Source organism: Lithobates pipiens, unplaced genomic scaffold (genome assembly GCF_037356315.1).
Source record: "Lithobates pipiens isolate NorthernLeopardFrog02 unplaced genomic scaffold, aLitPip1_a1.2 Scaffold_8, whole genome shotgun sequence".
Taxonomy (NCBI): Eukaryota; Metazoa; Chordata; class Amphibia; order Anura; family Ranidae; genus Lithobates; species Lithobates pipiens.
Genome location: NW_027507903.1, coordinates 241,978,040 through 241,997,026, shown reverse-complemented (window position 1 = coordinate 241,997,026; position 18,987 = coordinate 241,978,040). Strand labels below are relative to the sequence as shown.

Here is an 18,987-nt window from a genome sequence, read left to right as displayed (position 1 = left end):
CTAACTCGTGCCTGCAAAGATTTTAACTCAACATGCGGGGGGCAGGCAGAGAGGGATGTTGTGGAAGTTTGTTTAGCTATAAGCTAGTCCCATCTTTGTTGTTTGTCTCCTAGATCTGCATGTAGCTCTTGCCTTTAATTTTGTGCAATGACACTATTGGAATGTATTTATATAAAAAAAAAAAAAGTTGGACAAATGTCACACACATTCACCCATCTGTGACAAATTCAGAATGTATTTTATTTATTAATTTGATTTCTTATAATTGACAGCCCCATCTAGTGGCCATAATGCAGTATTTTTCCTGAACTACTTCTATCAAGAAAACATTGCATTATAGCCACTTGATGGAGCTCACAATTATAGGAAATCACTGTATTAGGAAAAATGAGGACAGAATTCACCACAGCTAGACAAATGCTAGCCACATTCATCCCAATCATTTTAATAAATAGATGCCTATTATTTATAAAGATTAGTAATGAAAGAAACATATAAAAAATAAGCATGTTTATTATAACTTATTATTATATGTAATATAGATCCAGATATAAAAACACTTGCAACCAGAATAGCATAGTGCACTAGAAGTCATGAAAATGGTGGTCTATTCAGCTGCTGGCCCACTAAAGCAATGCAGCACACATGCTTTTTAGATGGGATGAGCCCACAGGACACTGCAAAACCAGCTGCCATTTTATTGAGAGAGAAAGTCAATACAGACATAGCCCACTTTTAAGTACATAATGGGGTTTATTTACTAAAGCTGGAAAGTGCAAAATCAGGCTCACTTCTGCATAGAAACCAATGAGCTTCTAACCCCAGCTTGTTCAATTAAGCTTTGGTAATAAAACCTGGAAGCTCATTGGTTTCTATGCAGAAGGGAGCCTGATTTCGCACTTTGCAGCTTTAATAAATAAACGCCATTGTGTACTTAAAAGTGCCTGTAGTGAAAGGATGCTAAAAGGCATATTATATATTCTGCTTTTTTTTTTTTTTTGCTCCGATAAATACAATCCTATACACATAATTTCTTAATTCAGATTTTGGGATTGTGATGCTTATTTTCCTTTCCTTAGGATCCACAGATGGCACACTGATGCAAAAAATTATTCAATAATGCATTGCACTGCAGTGTTTCCAAATTTTGACAGTTCCATATTTTTTTTGTAATTACTCTGCTGTACTATACTGACTGATACAGTATATGAACACAATCCAATGTAAGGGAATTTCTGAATTATCAACGGCTGTCACAGAGCTCAGCTACAATCCATGCATATCTGAGCTTGTTTAATAAAATCTGTCATATATACTGCAACACACATATGACATAAACAGCATAAACAGCATCTCTCTGACGCTGTGCCCTTTGAACATGTTATGTTCTCCAGATCTGATTATAAAATTACAGATGAAATAATGAGCATGCTTTATTATCATTTAAACCCACGTGAGCCCGGGCTAATTCTAAAGCAGCCAGATGTTACGGCTAGCAGAGAAAACTGAATACTGTGATGGAAAAAAGTGAAGAAAAAAAAAAGAGACAAAAAAGTACCTAAAAAATGAATGTAATGGCAAACATTAGAGAAAAAAAAAAATATTGCAACAACTAGGCCAACATTATACAACTGTCAAGGAAAAATGGCTACATTTTGGAGCTAAAAATGGCATACATCAGTTTATAAACAGGGTTAGTCTAATAGCAAAATATTATAATGGTGAAAAAAAGTTTACAAAAAAGATCAAAATACTAAGAAAAAATAATAGCTCGGGATATCTATAGTTTAAAGTGAAAAAAAGCAGTTTTATGTTGAGTTGACTTTTATATGTTGCGCCCATGCCTTTACAAAGATATAATGGATTTGGTCGCCCTCTAGTGTTTTCTTGTGATATTCACCTTAGGAAGCTTTTTATTCATATGCATTGATCAGTATTCACCATTACAAAGAGTGATATTGATTTTTACATTGCCCTAATAATCAAAAAGCACTGATGTGACTATTTTTGTGAGACGAGACAATAAAAGGGCCAGCTTTGTAACTCAGCAAGTGTCTATTTATAAGATGTGGCTGTCATTGTGCTGTTGAAGAAAATTATATTTACGAATTCCCTTTTCCAGCTCTCTTTTTCAGTAATAAAATGCTTGTTTGAAATTATTAATTACCTCTACGCTCAAAGATTATTGTGAGAGAGTTTCACAACCAGAGAAATATTCATTTAGTCTATTGGAAGAATGCTCTGTTTCTTAGCAGTCTAGATGGATGCGGGGTAATATATCAACGCTTTACATGGATTTCAAGACATTTGTAAAAATAAAGCCTACTGTTCACAGGTAAATGGGTGAATAATGATGATGAATGCATGTACAGTGATTCCCAAATTACAGAATGTGTTTAGGAAACGCAAATTAGGACAAAGGTTTGATAAATAGCAAAGAGTAATAAACAATGATGTACAGTAGTAAACACATTGCCATTTTTGAACAACATAGTTTAATCAGACTAAAGAAAAGTAAGAAAAATAACTGGGGATTGGTTGCTAATAATTTTTAAACAACATTACCGTTTGCATAATGTCACTATAAGGTCTCATGCACACTGGATGTTTTTGGACATTTTTACAGCAGCTGTTTTTGGCAGTAGACGTTTTTTTCTACAGTCATTAAACTCTCCATCGTGTTATCCTATGTGTCTGTGCACTCATAGGCTGTTATCAGCAGTTATGGGAAGTGGTGTTTTTGAGCAGTAAAAAACAAAACAAAATGAGTGGGTTCTGAGAGACGTTTTTCAGGTGTAAAAACGCGCAAACACTGATAAACGCTGCTAAACGTCAATAAATGCTCAAAAACTTCGCTCACCAGCGGTTTTTAACATTTTTGATCCATTGAAAATAAATAAATAAATATTTTTTCCCCTTCTTCTTCTTCTTCTTCTTCAAAAAACCGCTAAAAAACACTAACGTGGAAAAATGCTAAAAAACGCTAAAAACGCTAATAAACGCTAATAAACGCTAAAAAACGCTATTGCTAAAAATTTAAAACCTCACTGCAAAGCTACTGATGTTTTTATAACATTATTTTAACGTCCAGTGTGCATGATTCCTTAAAGTCATATATGAGCAAAAAAATATAATCTTTAGACTGGCCTTCTAGTAATTGACTTAGTAGATTACTTTCACAGCTTACTTTCCCTGTGCTGTTCATCCATTCACTTTTTATGTTATTTTTTTTTGTTTTGTTTTTTACTTTGATACTTTATAAAGGATCTTTCTGAGAAAGATATTAAATGTCATGTTTAAGGGGGCTGTGGGGAGCACAAATGTAGAAGCATCAATCGAGTTTGTAATAGCCACAATCTCCAGTGATCCTCCTCTGGTCAGTACCTAGTTTACTGCACAAGACTTAAAGTGTATCTATGGTCAAAATATAAAATTCTGTATTCATTTCCACATCGTATTGCACTTATTTCTAGCCTACTCCTATTATTCTGAATGATTTTGAAGTTTGTGAAGATCCACACACATTCACTTACTTGAAGGTAACTGTAACATGTTTTCACTATGCCCTGTGATTAGGCACTTCTGTGTCACACATTTCACAGAGCCTGCCTTCTGATACAGAGGTGCTGAGAGGATGGTTTCAGGTGCAAGTGCAGGAATCACTACTTACAGGCAGCACGGTACAATGGGATATGTAGTCATTAGAATTGGAAAGTAAACAGCAGAGGAGAAGCTGCAAAGCATTCAGGGAATCCATGGAGTAGTGGAAAGATGGCCAGCAGACAGGTAAAACTCACAACATGAAATTTGTTTTTTAATGAAAGCTTTGATATATTGGATTTGCAAAAATAGCCATTGTTTGTATTGTATTTACAATGCTGATGTTATAAAATGAAAGTGTATATTGTGACCATAGATTCCCTTTAATGCTGAAATGTAAATATCATATATTTTGCATACTTGCATTGGTCGAGCTTGGCCCAATGTATTTATACATGTGTGATGCCTGATTGATTTCTATGGAAGCTGTAAATTAAAGGGGTCGTAAAGGTTCAGTTTTGTTCATGTTATACTTACCTGCTCTGTGCAAGGGTTATGCGCAGGGCAGCCTCAAACCTTCTCTTCTGAGGTGCTATGTCGGTGCTCCTGGCTCCCCTTCATTGGGTGCCCCCATGGAGAGTCGCTTTCCATGGGGGCACCCATGCGGGTACGCTCCCGAGTCCCGCTGCTGTGTCCATGGACACAGACAGCAGGACTCACCCCTGCTCCCATGTCACTAGATTTGAATGACAGCAGCGGGAGCCAATGAGGACAGAGACATTAGCTGGAGGCCCTGGGCTCGTGCACATCACTGGAACAGATTGGCTCAGGTAAGGAAAAGGGGGGGGGCTCTGGGGGGCAGCTGAAGCAAAGAAGATTTTTTACCTTAATGCATAGAATACATAAAGGTGAAAAACTTTGAGACTTTACAATCCCTTTAGTGTAGTAGTCCAAGCTTCCAAGCTACTGGCTGTGATCTTCCAATTGCTAAGAGGTTGCCCTTGTGCATTGTGACCACAGAGAGTAACTCAATCAGCACAGACACCATTTAAAGAACGTAAGCTGCAGTGGCAATGTCATGGCACCCCAGTTTACTACAGTCCTAACTCTATATTTAAGAGTCTCCAAAGTGGGAACACATATATAATAATGGATAAATTAAGGGCAGGTGTTTCTGAAGGGAACCCACCCTTACAGGGACACACATGACACCCAAGAATAGCACAATGGCAGAGAAGTTATCCTGTGTACCCCAGCACCGTTTCACCAGCTATACAAACAAATGGCAACCACTCCAACCTATAACTGGCCTTTCCAGCAAGGATCAAATGGAAGGGCAACACGTCAAAAAAATAAACAAAAATTCCCAGTTCACCTACCGGAAAGCCATTCAATTAACCCTAGGTATACTGTTAGACAGGGCCAATTCACTTTGTTGCAGGCTGGCTGGTAAGTGAGCTGAGAATTTTTGTTTGTTTTTTTGACATATGTCACCCTTCCATGTGCTCCTTACTGTAAAGGCCAGTTATAGGTTGGGGTGGTTGCCATTTGTTTGTACCATTTCAAGAATACCTTGCATGTTTCTCAATGCATGCAAAGTGTTCTCTGATCGGACTAGGTAGAGGGGAGGGGCAATTATATTACAGTCATTCTCTAATTGGTGAGCCACCCCTTGTGGTTACTATGCAGAAGGGTAGCCACTCGGGGGAGCACCCTGACACTCACTGCCATCACTGTAGCTACTATAGTGATTTGCAGCTTCAAGAGAGACTGTACAGGTATGCATACTTACCAGCTGACCAAATGTAAGTGTGAAATATATATCATCTCTGGAATTCAGCTTGAAATAGTATTTTTTATGCAAAGGAAAAGATTTACTAAAGGTCAAGCTCACATTGCCAGGAGGGATGTGGCAGGACTGAGATAGTTAAAATGGAAGGTGAAATTAAGGTGTTGGTTAAGGGTACAAACATAATCTTGAGGCAAAAAAAAAAAAGCAGCCCCTTGTTATCCTTATTACTTTGTTATATGGATTTCTTTTTTTGTATAGAAAGAAAAAACACTGGGGAAAAAACAGAGAAAAAGAGTTTTCACTGTGGAATCCCACCAGTGGCACAATTAGTAATCAAAACATTGGCATTGTATTCATATAAGAGAAGTGTATCAATATTTTAAAGGATTGTGTGTTTACAATGGGTGAAACCTTTTACATAATCCAGTCACTTCATCTCTGCATAAATGAGATGGACAAGATGAAACCAGGTCAGAAGGTGCCTAAAGCCGCGTACACATGTGGCGGACTGTCTGGCCAACTTAGTCCATCAGACAATCCGACGGACAGTCCGTCATACTTTCGAATGAACGGACTTGCCCACACACGGCACTTTTTGAGCGGACTAATACGGCGGACTAAGTCCGCCATACTATCCGCCCTAGTTTTGAAATGAACGGACTCGCCCACACACGCGGAGGAAAGTCCGCTCATTTCCAGGTAGGCGGGGCCCGCGAAGGAGACGTCGCTGACCCCGCCGCCTGGTATGGACTTAAAGGGGAACCCCAACGCTGAAAAAAATCGGCGTGGGGGTCCCCCCCCAAGTCCACAATAGACCCTTGTCCGAGCACGCTACCCGGCCGGCCAGGAAAGGGGGGCGAGCGAGCGCCCCCCCCTCCTGAGCCATACCAGGCTGCGTGCCCTCAACATGGGGGGTGCCTTGTCCCCATGTTGATGAGGACAAGGGCCTCTTCCTGACAACCCTGGCCGTTGGTTGTCGGGGTCTGCGGGCAGGGGGCTTATCGGAATCCTACCCATTCACCTGTGAAAAAAAGTACAAAAAAAACACAACACAGGGTTAAAATGTTTTATTGCACAGCTCCGGGGGTCTTCCGTCTTCGGGGGTCTTCTCGCCGGACTCCTCCGCTATCTTCTTGTAGCTCTTTTGCTAGCGGAGGAGTCCGGCTTTCTTCCTCGCCGCCGGCCTCTTCTCCCGACTTCGGGGGTCTTGTCCCCCTCTTCGGTTCTTCTGCCGGGCCACCGCGCCTTCTTATAGCTCTTTCACATAGGGTGGGGGGCCGGTACCCGGGTGCCCCCTTATTAAAGGGGGCTCCCGGATTCCGATAAGCCCCCCGCCCGCAGACCCCGACAACCAACGGCCAGGGTTGTCGGGAAGAGGCCCTTGTCCTCATCAACATGGGGACAAGGTGCTTTGGGGTGGGGGGGCCGCGCGGCCCCCCCTTCCCCAAGGCACCCCCCCATGTTGAGGGCACGCGGCCTGGTACGGCTCAGGAGGGGGGGCGCTCGCTCGCCCCCCTTTCCTGGCCGGGCCGGGTAGCGTGCTCGGACAAGGGTCTGTTGTGGACTTGGGGGGGACCCCCACGCCGATTTTTTTCGGCGTTGGGGTTCCCCTTTAAGTCCATACCAGGCGGCGGGGCCAGCGACGTCTCCGTCGCGGGCTCCGCCTACCTGGATACCCGCTCTAAATGAGCGGACTTTTCTCCGGGCGGGAAAAGTCCGCTCATTTCAAAAGTACGGCGGACTGGCACACACGGGCGGATTGTCCGCCGAAATGCGAGTCCAGCGGATAGTATTTCCAACATTCCGAAATACTTAGTCCGCCAGACTGCACGCTGAAAAAGTCCGCTGAAGCCCACACACGAGCGGACTGTCCGCTGAAATGTGTTTCGGCGGACTAAGTAGGCCAGACAGTCCGCCCGTGTGTACGCGGCTTAAGGCTTCATGCACATGGGCCTTGTTTATCGGCGTATAACACTTATACCACTTAAAATGAGGGGAAAATCCTGTGTGCATGTTATACGCCCATCCCCGCCGATCTCCCGCTGACTGTGAGCGGAGATGAGCGAGCGCCGCCGACATACAGAAAGCCGAATCAGCGGCTGCAAAGAGACTGACAAGGCTGCAAAGGCACTGAGCAAGGCTGCAAAGGCACTGGGCAAGGCTGCAGATGGACAAGGTGCAAGACTGCAATGATGGGCAAGGCTGCAGATGGACACTGATAAGGCTGCATTGATGGGCATTTAAATGTAAGTTTTTTCCTTAAACTTCCTTCCTTAAACTTTTTTTCCTTAAAATTCCCTCCTAAACTTGGTGTGCGTGTTAAATGCCAATAAATAGGGTACCTTGTAAATACTAGTATAAAAAAAACAGTGGCTTTAGTGACCATCTTCAAAGTTTTTAACCAGATGCAAGGAGCTGTCTTGTATCCATTATGAATCTTTCAGCTCCAAGCTAGGGAGTACTAATTACATATCATAAAAAAATTAATCAACCCAGAAATGTTGTTTAAGTTACAGGTGAAGGCTACTCTACTGGCTTCTTTTATCTGTTTGGGTCTTCAGTAGTCAAATGTCTCTGCTATAGTTTCTTGGCTGATGCTTTCTTGATAATAGAACATAAATAGAAAACCTAGTAGAAAATTTTGGTGGGTGTGCAGACCAGGTTAAAAAGTGCTGACATTTCACTATTGAGAACTTGTGTATAGAAATCGACAACAAAAACTTAAATATTATGCTTGAGTGAACTGTTTGTTAATAGGAAAGCTTATGGTGAAGTGGAAGTCCGGGGTAAACCTATCTAATCTAGAATCTGCTCCCAACCCCCTTCTAACTCCCATACTACCTAGCCTGTAGAAAAAAGATGTCTATACTTACCTCTTCTCAGGGAGCTCTGGTTTGGTCATATGATCTCCCCAGCGACTGACTTCAGGGGAGAGAATAGATGGAATGCCTGGGCAGTGACGTTACCCATAGGCTTACTATCTGGCACCCATTGTAGGCTGTCCCATCTCTTCCCTGAAGCCAACTCTGGGAGCCAGTCATTTGAGAGCACAGGAGTGCCTCGAGAATTGTTAAGTATACACATCTTTTAGCAAAGCATGCTGTTACACTCTTGGTGAAAGGTGTTGGATATAAGGGACACAACATTTTTTTTACTTTCAGGCACAAAAGAGAATTGCTCCATTTCTACAGATAGACTTCCTATCAGAGAGGTACAGACATTGTCCAGTGGTCTACACAGAGCATAGGACAGTTTTTCCAGGTATAACAAGGTAACATCTGGCTTAAAGTATATGGCATGGCAGTCTTGTTTTTGTCTTGTTTTTATACTAGGTAGCAGGTAACTCAATGCTTGTAGAACATTTGGCTTATTTGCCTGCTTCATGTTCTCATTTATGACTAACATAAGAAACAGGGTAAAAAAGAGACAGGTTAGATTATTTTAATAAGTTGATGCTTTGCTATCCTTCTTTTAACCTAGGTGCCCAGTCCATGTTGCAATTCCCCCAATGGCCCACTTGTTTTAATTCTCTTTTTTTTTTTATTCACCTTCTTCTTGGACTGACTGACAAAACAATTTTCTTAAAAGTGATCCTATATCCCTATAATATTTTAATCTAGACACTTTCAGGATGTGTACTCGGGTCAAGGTCAAGAAGGGAAGTACATAAACACAAAAGCAAATATCTTAAAAAATTTAACTCTATAAATTTGCCTTTCATAGGGAATTTTTTACACATGTGGATCAAAGAGTTGCTCTCTTTTTTTCCGCTGTATTGAGATCAGTAAAGACATTAATCAATATTCACTAAGATGGATGAATTAGTTCACTCTTTTTTGGTATTTTATCTCAATAGTTTCCCCTTAAAAATGTTTAGCTCATAAAAACAAATATCACATAGGTGTGTGCCTGTATATATATTTTTTCTTTTGATTGTATTTATTTAGCATTTAACCATCATATTGCAGAGTGACGCCCCTAGCTGCCAGGGGAAAAACTCCTCCAGTGAGGGCAGGGGTAAAGCCAAGGGTAAGGAAAGACAGATCCTGGTGGTAGGGGACTCAATTAATAGGACAGAGAGGACAATCTGTCATAAAGGCCTGAAGTGCCAAACTGTATATTGTTTCCTGGGTGCTCGGGTTCGGCACAGATCTTAAAATCAGGGGAAAATCGTGGATGCATGTTATATGCTGATCCCCCCGCTAATCTCCGCTGACTGGGAGCTGAGATGAGCGAGCATCGCCGACATTCAGAAAGCCAAGTGTATTCGGCTAGACTCGGCTTCTCTCACAGTCCCGCCCCTGACTGTGAGCAGAGCGAAGTCTAGCTGAATACACTCAGCTTTCTGGTGGTAGGGGACTCAATTATTAGAAGGACAGAGAGGACAATCTGTCATAAGGGCCTGAAGCGCCAAACTGTATATTGTTTCATGGGTGCTCGGGTTCGGCACATCACAGATCTGGTGGACAGATTATTGAGAGGGGCTAGGGAAGACCCAGCTGTCATGGTACATGTTGGCACCAATGACAAAGTCAGAGAAAAATGGAGTGTCCTAAAAAATTCTTTTAGGGACTTAGGAGCTAAATTAAGGAATAGGACCTCCAAGGTAGTATTCTCAGAAATACTACCAGTACCTCGAGCCACACCAGAAAGGCAACGGGAGATTAGGGAAGTTAACAAGTGGCTGAGGAGCAGGTGTAGAAAGGAGTGGTTCGGGTTCCTGGAGAACTGGGCCGAATTCTCAGTCGGTTACCTGCTCTTTGGGAGGGACAGACTGCACCTAAATGGGGAGGGTGCAGCTCGGCTGGGAGAGAAGATGGCTGAAAAAGTAAGAGGGGCTTTTAAACTAGGCGAGGGGGGGGGGGATCCAGATGTAGAGATGGCCAGTGTGGAACAAGTTTCAGAGGGTAGTATTGGGGGCATTAGTTTAGTAAGGTGTCTAATTTACCTAACAAGGTAAGTAATTTGACAAATCCAGTTTGCAGCCTCAGAACAACCAACAAGGAGATAGTATGTGACCAGACAATAAAAACTGCAAGGCTTGTTCACTAATGCCAGGAGTCTGGCTGACATGATGGGAGAACTAGAGCTGTATGAGGAGAATTTAGATTTTGTGGGAATTTCAGGGACTTGGTTCAACAGCTCTCATGGTTGGCTGGCAACTGTTCAAGGGCATTCCCTATATAGCAGAGATAGGGAGGGTATAAAAGGTGGAGGAGTATGCCTGTATATCAAGAATAATGTGCAAGTGAATGTGAGGGGCGACATCACTAATGGAGCAAGGGAGGAGGTGGAATCCTTATCGGTAGAGCTTCAAAGGGAGGAAACCAAGGGAAAAGTAATACTGGGAATATGCTATAGGGCCCCTAACCAGAGAGAGGAGGTCGAGTCGGACCTCCTATCACAGTTTGGAATGGCGGCAAGGATGGGAAGTGTCATTATAATGGGGGATTTTAATTATCCAGACATAGACTGGGCGGAAAGAACTGCGCAAGATTCTAAGGCTTGCCATTTTCAAAATGTCTTGCAGGACAATTTTATGGGTCAGATGGTAACTGCACCAACAATAAACAAAGCGTTACTAGACCTACTGATTACTAACAATACAGACCTGATCGCAGATGTGGAAATACAGGGCAATTTAGAAAATAGCGACCACAGGTCAATTTGTTTCAGTATAAATCCCACAAATAGGAAACACAATACAAAAACACTAACATTTCAAAAGAGCAAACTTCCCTAAACACAGAAGAAAAATGGGAGTGCTTTAAGAGCATATTAAATAAAGGTATTAGCCAGTGCATTCCAACGAGAAATACATTTAAAATAGCTAACAAAAGTCATGGGTGGCTTAACTCCAATGTAAAAATGCATATAAAAGCAAAGGAGAAAGCCTTCAAAAAATACAAGGCTGAGGGGTCATCGTTAGCATTCCAACTTCACAAAGAATGTAATAAGAAATGTAGGAATGAGCCCGATGTTCTATTTGGGGTGTTCGCAGCAAGGCTGTGGAACATCCTTTAAAAGTCTATGGGAGAATTCAAATGTGCTAATTTTAAAGGCTTATATCCATGGTATTGTCATAAAAAGTGTTTGGAGACCTGGGTCCTGCCCCAGGGGACATGTATTAATGCAAAAAAAGTTTTAAAAACTGACTTTTTTTGGGAGCAGTGATCTTAATACTGCTTAAAGTGAAACAATAAAAGTGAAATATTCCTTTAAATTTCGTACCTGGGGGGTGTCTATAGTATGCCTGTAAAGTGGCACATGTTTCCCGTGTTTAGAACAGTCCGAGAGCAAAATGACATTTCTTAAGGACAAAAAGTCATTTAAAAGTACTCGTGACTATAATGAATTGTCGGTCCCGGCAATATACATAAAAGTCATTGAAAAAACGGCATGGGATTTCCCCACAGTCCATTACCAGACACTTTGGTATAAATATTAAGGGGAACCCCAAACCAAAATTTTAAGAAAATAAGTGATTTCTCTAAATACATTTCATGTATTGCATGCATGACCATCCGGGGGTAAACTTTACCAAAAATGGATTTTTGGGACATACGTAGGTTAGGAAACTTTGCACTATACAGTACTATCTGATCTGAACTATCCTTTAGGCAAAATGTATAGCACACAGAGGTAGGCAGGTACAGTCTACTTTCTCCACTGCAGGTGGCACTATTCCACAACAGCACCACAGTTAGAGAGGAAGTCAGAAGGAACATGATTCCTCTATGGTTTTCTGAGTCACTGCGGAAGCTATCTGTTTGGATGCTGCCACCCCATGTGACTCCGGTAGACCTCTTGGGTCAGACAGAGCCTTTTTAAGGCCCTGGGTCCCAGATTTGGCATGCATTTGCGAGTAATTAAACTAGGGACAGGTACCCCACATGTTACAGACAGTACTAGCTTTAGGGAAGGGTTCCAGATGAGGAGGGAAAACGTAGAGTCCAGCTTTTCTGGACTTTTTCCCAGTTTGGCACGAGACGTCCAGGCCTCATTCTGCCCCTCTCTCAACAGACGCTGTCGTTCATGCTGATATTTGCTCCTTTCACATTGCTGGAAACCGTGAGTGCACCCGGTTGGGTAGCTTTTCTACGGGGTTTGTTGTGAACTGTTACTGCATCACTTCAATACAAGTTTTATACCTCACCTGGCTGTATGAATTATCACCGCCACACATGCTGAACCAAACCTACACACACATATCACACATGGATCTGAACAAGAAGATCTGAGACTGATTTATAAAAAATCGTTTACAAAACATTCTAAAGCCGCGTACACACGGGCGGACTGTATGGCCTACTTAGTCCGTCATACAATCCGACGGACAGTCCATCATACTTTCGAATGAACGGACTTGACCACACACGGATGCACAAACAGTCCGTCGAGAGCTTGCGCGATGACGTGTACAGCACGTACGACGGGACTAGAAATAGGAAGTCCAATACACAGCAATGCAACCTTTCGCCGTGTAAATCCTTTCTGAGCATGCGCCATTCTTAGTCCCTCGAACTAGCCTACTGACGAGCGGATTGTCCGCTGAAACCAAAGTATGACGGACAGAATTTTGAAAATTCCGAAATACTTAGTACGCCAGACTGCACGCTGAAAAAGTCCGCTGAAGCCCACACACGAGTGGACTGTCCGCTGAAATGTGTTTCGACGGACTAAGTAGGCCATACAGTCCGCCCGTGTGTACGCGGCTTTAGACATACCTCCAAAAAGTAATAGGAAGGTTTTAGTATAGTATTAGGTGGCTACACATTCTGAGTAAGCGTTTAGCTTTTGATATAATGTTATTTTTACATTTTCAGCCATACTGTTCTCTATTTTCAGAATTTTACCTAAATGAGGAATTTTACATCTTCTTATGGTAGCTATTTTTGAAATAGATAGTAGTGAGCATTCCCAGCCAAATGTTAGATTAGGTTTGCACATTAAAACACAAGTTGCAGCATTACAAACTGAAAAGCATAGTATATGCTTCAAATAGGCAAACATGATTGCATCTGTGCACCAACAAAAATAGAATCACCATCTAGATAGACCATACATGCTTTCTTAAGGGGAAACTGGAATGGCTTTGAACTAATGTACACTTTTTGAAATGTATTGCTTGCAGAACTTTAACCCTTTAACGTTCTGCTCCACCGTTTGGTAGAGCACATTTTGAATCACGCTACCTCAATGAAAAATATGTGGACTTTAAAGGGTTAAACAAGAGAAAGGTTAGGGCATTGGATACTCCAAAGCACTGCACAGTAATTAGAGGACACTCTTCTGTAGGCTCACACTTCCCTTCTGAGGACAAGGTGATGGGCAGAATTCTGTGACCCTTTGAGAACAGTCTCAGTCCATAGATATCTCTAGGACTTATATCTCAAAAGCAAACAGTCACCAGGTATCAGTTCAGGGTGATTACTCACAGGTCCCCAGGACAGCTGCACATCTTCCAGCTTCCTTTGGACATTACCCAGTGAGGAAGGTAAACCTTCTCCAGACCAGATCCCTTACGGTAAAGACCCACAGCCAGCCCCTCCCAGCCAGCCCCTCCAGGGAAATCACTCCAAGCCCTCAGCTGAAACGGTTGAGGCCTCACAACCAGCTGTCAATCCACAGGCTACCTGAGAGGGGGAGCAGGTCCCTCATAAGACTTGAAACCCTCCCAGGGAGAGAGAACAATCTCTCCAGGGCTTCAGAGTGTTTATCACCTCCCCAGCCATCTTCTGGACACTCCATGGATTGGTCAGGCCATAATATGTATTCTGGCTGATCATTTTCTTCTCCCTACCTATGTTCTAGAATCTTCTTCCAGAGGCAGGGGAAGCAATCAAACTCCCAGCCTGTGAAACCTTAAAGAGACCAGAACAGACCATCACTGCTCCCTTGACTACAGAAGGAAGCAAACACTAAATTTGCCTAGCATCCTACACTAGGAGGGTGCTACATCCCCACTATAGAAGGGTATGTTTTTGGTTTATTTTTCATGTTAGAGTTTTAAAACCTATTTGATTTAGAGAAGATTCTTGAGCACTTAAAAATTATTTTTAAGATTCTGTCCTTTCAGGCTCCAAACATTATAAGCCCTACTACAAGAATAGTTGGGAGGTACTGAATGCTGAAATCTGACTAGGAGAAACAACCATTTACCATAAATATCTTATTTTTTATTTTTTATTTACAAGTTCTATGCTATTGTTATACGATACAAAGTTTAAAATGTTACCTCTTTGATTTCATTAATAAAAGGTTGTGCTGTAGTTGCATTCCAGACTTGTGTAGTAACAGTAGACCATGTATTTTCTGTAGATGGCAGACTCTCATTCTGCTGCTGGCTTTGGGTGCTGGTGTCGCTCTGGGTGCTGGTGTCGCTCTGGGTGCTGGTGTCCAGAGTCCTATGTGTGACATTAGTGTAGTTTATATCAGTGACAGTGGTAACCGATACTGATAACTGATCCGTGGTGGGTAGTAGAGTACTCCTGGTTGTAGGACTCACTGTAGTAAACTTGAGGTCTATAAAAAAAAGAAAGTGTATTGCTGTCATAAAAAATACAAATTAAATGTTCTTCAATATAAGCAGTGTTCATACAATCTAAAAGGGGTTTAATGACAGCATACGACTCTGCTGTGTTAGATGATGGGATGTGTAATCAAAACTCCAGATAAAACTTTTGTTTTTGTAAAGAGTCAACTTTTTATTGTGGTCTGTGTCCCTGTTAGGGAAATATCTACTTATTTCATCACTGTAATAAGCAATCAAAATGTAAAATAAAATCCCTGATCACCTCCCCAGAGCAGTAGTGTCACGATGGTGACACTGCACTGCTCTGGTGACATTATATAAAAAAGAGTACATTTTTTTTCACATACTGTCATCACTCATTGTCCCTAATCACTGCCGTACCACTCATATTGTCCCCAGTCACTGTCACACCAGTTACAGTGTCCCTGATTACCGCTACATCAGTCATATTGTTCCTGTTCACCACCCCACCAATCACATTATTCTTGATCACTGTCATACTGGTCATATTGTCCTTTAAAACCGCCACATCAAATGAAGTGTCTCTGATCACCGCCGCACCAGTCTGTCCCTGATCACCGCCCGCACCAGTCTGTCCCTAATCATCACCACACCAGTTACAGCACTCGTGATCACCGCCACACCAGTCCCAGTGTCCATAATCATCACCACAACAGTTCCAGTGTCCCTGATCACTACCACACCAGTTACAATGTCCTTGATATCAGTCACAGCACTCATAATGTCAATAATTAGAGATGGCCTTGCGGTTCGCCCGGCGGTCTGTTAGCGGGAAATTTTGCTCATTCGCGATTTGCCAAACCGGCGGACTTCTGCCGCTGTTCACGCGGCGGACATATGGGTTTACATTTTGAAGAACTTTGACCAGTGATGACACATCCATCATGGGGTACAGGACAGCCAATTGAGACATTTCAGCACATGGACAATTGGACATACCCCCTACCTTATAAATAGACCTGATCTGGCGGCCATTTTACATTCTGTCTTTTGTCAGTGTAGGGACAGGACGCTGTGTGGAGCAGGGACAGTCAGTTTAATCACTAACTATTACTATTAGGTCCACAAAAGTCCTTTTAAGGACTGGTATAGGTGTACAGTATATAGGGTTGTAATACACCTATAATATACTTTCTTTCAAATATACAAAGTATATTCTGGTGCACTGCTGCTGACTGCTGTGCTGCTGAGTGCACTGCTGACCGATTCTGCAGCTGTCTTTTGTCAGTGTAGGGACAGGACGCTGTGTGGAGCAGGGACAGTCAGATTAATCACTAGCTTTTACTATTAGGCCCACAAAGGTCCTTTTAAGGACTGGTATAGGTGTACTGTATATAGTGTTGTACACGTATAATATACTTTCTTTCAAATATAGAGAGTATATTATGGTGCACTGCTGACTGCTGTGCTGCTGAGTGCTGACCGATTCTGCAGCTGTCTTTTATCAGTGTAGGGACTGAGGGACAGTTTGGTGTTTGGAGCAGGGACAGTCTACAATCACTAGCTACTAGGTCCACAAAGGTCCTTTTTTTGCTGGTATCAGTGCTGGTGTCAGTGCTCTCTATCTCGGTGCTGGTGTGGTGTCAGTGCTCTCTATCATGGTGCTGGTGTGGTGTCAGTGCTCTCTATCACGGTGCTGGTGTCAGTGCTCTCTATCTTGGTGCTGGTGTGGTGTCAGTGCTCTCTATCTCGGTGCTGGTGTCAGTGCTCTCTATCACAGTGCTGGTGTCAGTGCTCTCTCTATATCTCGGTGCTGGTATCAGTGCTCTCTCTCTATCTCGGTGCTGGTGTGGTGTCAGTGCTCTATATCTCGGTGCTGGTGTCAGTGCTCTCTATCACGGTGCTGGTGTCAGTGCTCTCTATCATGGTGCTGGTGTCAGTGCTCTCTATCTCGGTGCTGGTGTCAGTGCTCTTTATCTTGATGCTGGTGTCAGTGCTCTCTATCTCGGTGCTGGTGTCAGTGCTCTCTATCACGGTGCTGGTGTCAGTGCTCTCTATCATGGTGCTGGTGTCAGTGCTCTCACGGTCCTAGTGTCATTGCTCTCTATCACGGTGCTGGTGTCAGTGCTCTCTATCTCGGTGCTGGTGTCAGTGCTCTCTATCACGGTGCTGGTGCCAGCACTCTCATGGTGGTGGTGTCAGTGCTCTCTATCACGGTGCTGGTGTCAGTGCTCTCTATCACGGTGCTGGTGTTAGTGCTCTCTATCTCGGTGCTGGTGTCAGTGCTCTCTATCTCAGTGCTGGTGTCAGTGCTCTCTATCTCGGTTCTGGTGTCAGTGCTCAGTCTCTATCATGGTGCTGGTGTCAGTGCTCAGTCTCTATTGCGGTGCTGGTTTCAGACAGTGAGGGAGATAGCAGGACCAGCACCAAGGCTGAGGATCAGCACTGGACTGGTACCTACAGACCACCGCAGTGGAGCCCTGCATAGGTGGGGGTAAGGCCTGGGCAGAGGGAGGGGCTCAAGCACAGGTTGGCACACTGGGACACTGGCACAGGACTGCGCTGCCCTGACTGTGGCACTGATCATCTCCTGCACCCCCTTCATAGCCTGCCCTGACCTTGCCTCTCCTCCATGGCCTTCATGCGCTCCTGAATTGTCAAAATTTCACAGATAAAAAAAGAATGCTTATCGTTGTCGATCCCAGATTCACTTAATACTTTTGTTATGTCCGTGTCCATGTTGTGGTACTATGTGCGCACAGCTAGTAAGTATTTTGTGGCTGAAAATATGACCTGGAGGTTTTTAAGGTTCGCCTGACATTAAAGTCAATGGGGTCCGCCGTGAACCGCAAGGAACTTTTGGCTGCGTTCGCGGTTCGCGTTCGCGAAACGTCCCATAGGAAGTTCGTCCATCACTATCAATAATCACTGCCACACCAGTCCCAGTGTCCCTGATCACTGCCACCCCAGTCATATTGTCCATAAATCACCACCATACCAGTTGCAGTGTCCCTGAACCACCACACAACATAGTGTCACCATAAGGACTTGTTCAGATGAGTGATGCTCTCTAATGAGCCATCCATGTTTGGATGGCTCTTCAGAGAGCATTGGGCAGGCAGTAAAGAGGCATTGTATTATCTTCTCACCACCTGCTTTAACCCCTTGGATCCCACACAAGCAACTCCATTCACTTGAATGGGTCACGATCAGCGGGCATACAGGGGTATAATTCCTGCCACAGCTTTGCAGCAAAGCATTGCAGTTGTGGCATGTGTACACCCTTGGCAGCTGACTCTGCAACCAAATGGGTAGCTGTTGAGGGGCAGTAAAACCGCTGTTCAACCACAAGTCTCCCCCCTCAGCGTCACGTGTAAAAGAACCCTAATAATGCAGCCAGTCACAGTTTGTGTTCATGACTGTCACCTGTACTAACCTTGCCCTGTTTATTGACTATGCTACTGCCTGTTGCCTGGACCAAGCCTTTGCCTTTTGCTGACCATGTCGCTGCCTGTTCCTGAACTGACTCATCTGCATGTCCGACAGACACCAGTCTCAGCCATCCCATGCGGACAACTGCACTCTTGTAAACACAGATACTTTTTTGTTCTTCCTTTCTTTAGCCTTTTAATTTATGGTCAGTGAACATGATATTCCTGGGGGAAGCCGTGTCCCAGTAGGCTAGGCTTGCTTGGCTTATAGAAACTGAGCCTAATAAAGGGGACACTACACTAAGCTATATTTCCCGATCAATCATATAGAGGTGACCATTACAGTTCATTGTTTTTTATACAGTTGGTTGATTTGTGTTATATACAAGATACAATATCCATTATATAATCAGTCCAGACAGTGAAAAAGTCTCACACATGTTGTATCACCATACTCGGAAGGAGTACCAGAATTTGTTTTGAGCTGTAATCCTAAGTACACCTATGCTGTGTGTGAGAAATGTCTTATTAAGTTGACTACTTTGTGCAAAAAAATTATTTTATGTTTCATTTTGTATTTTCCAAAAATTTACAGGCAAAAAATGAAGTCTTCAAAAGACTCACCGTGCCCCTTAGAAAATACCTTGGGGTGTTTTCTTTCCAAAATGTGGTCATTTTGTGAGTGTTTCCACTGTCCTGGTGCTACGGGACCTCCAAAACTGTAACAG

General features: G+C 43.1%; 1 protein-coding gene across 1 annotated transcript in view; it reads right to left on the bottom strand.

The window, feature by feature from the left end:
- Positions 1–18,987, bottom strand: part of PTPRB (protein tyrosine phosphatase receptor type B) — a 196,615-nt gene that overhangs the window by 142,070 nt on the left and 35,558 nt on the right. Inside the window, exon 3 of the mRNA XM_077468731.1 lies at positions 14,571–14,857. Within this exon, the coding sequence (XP_077324857.1) occupies positions 14,571–14,857 (287 nt within the window). The remainder of the gene's footprint in view (positions 1–14,570; positions 14,858–18,987) is intronic.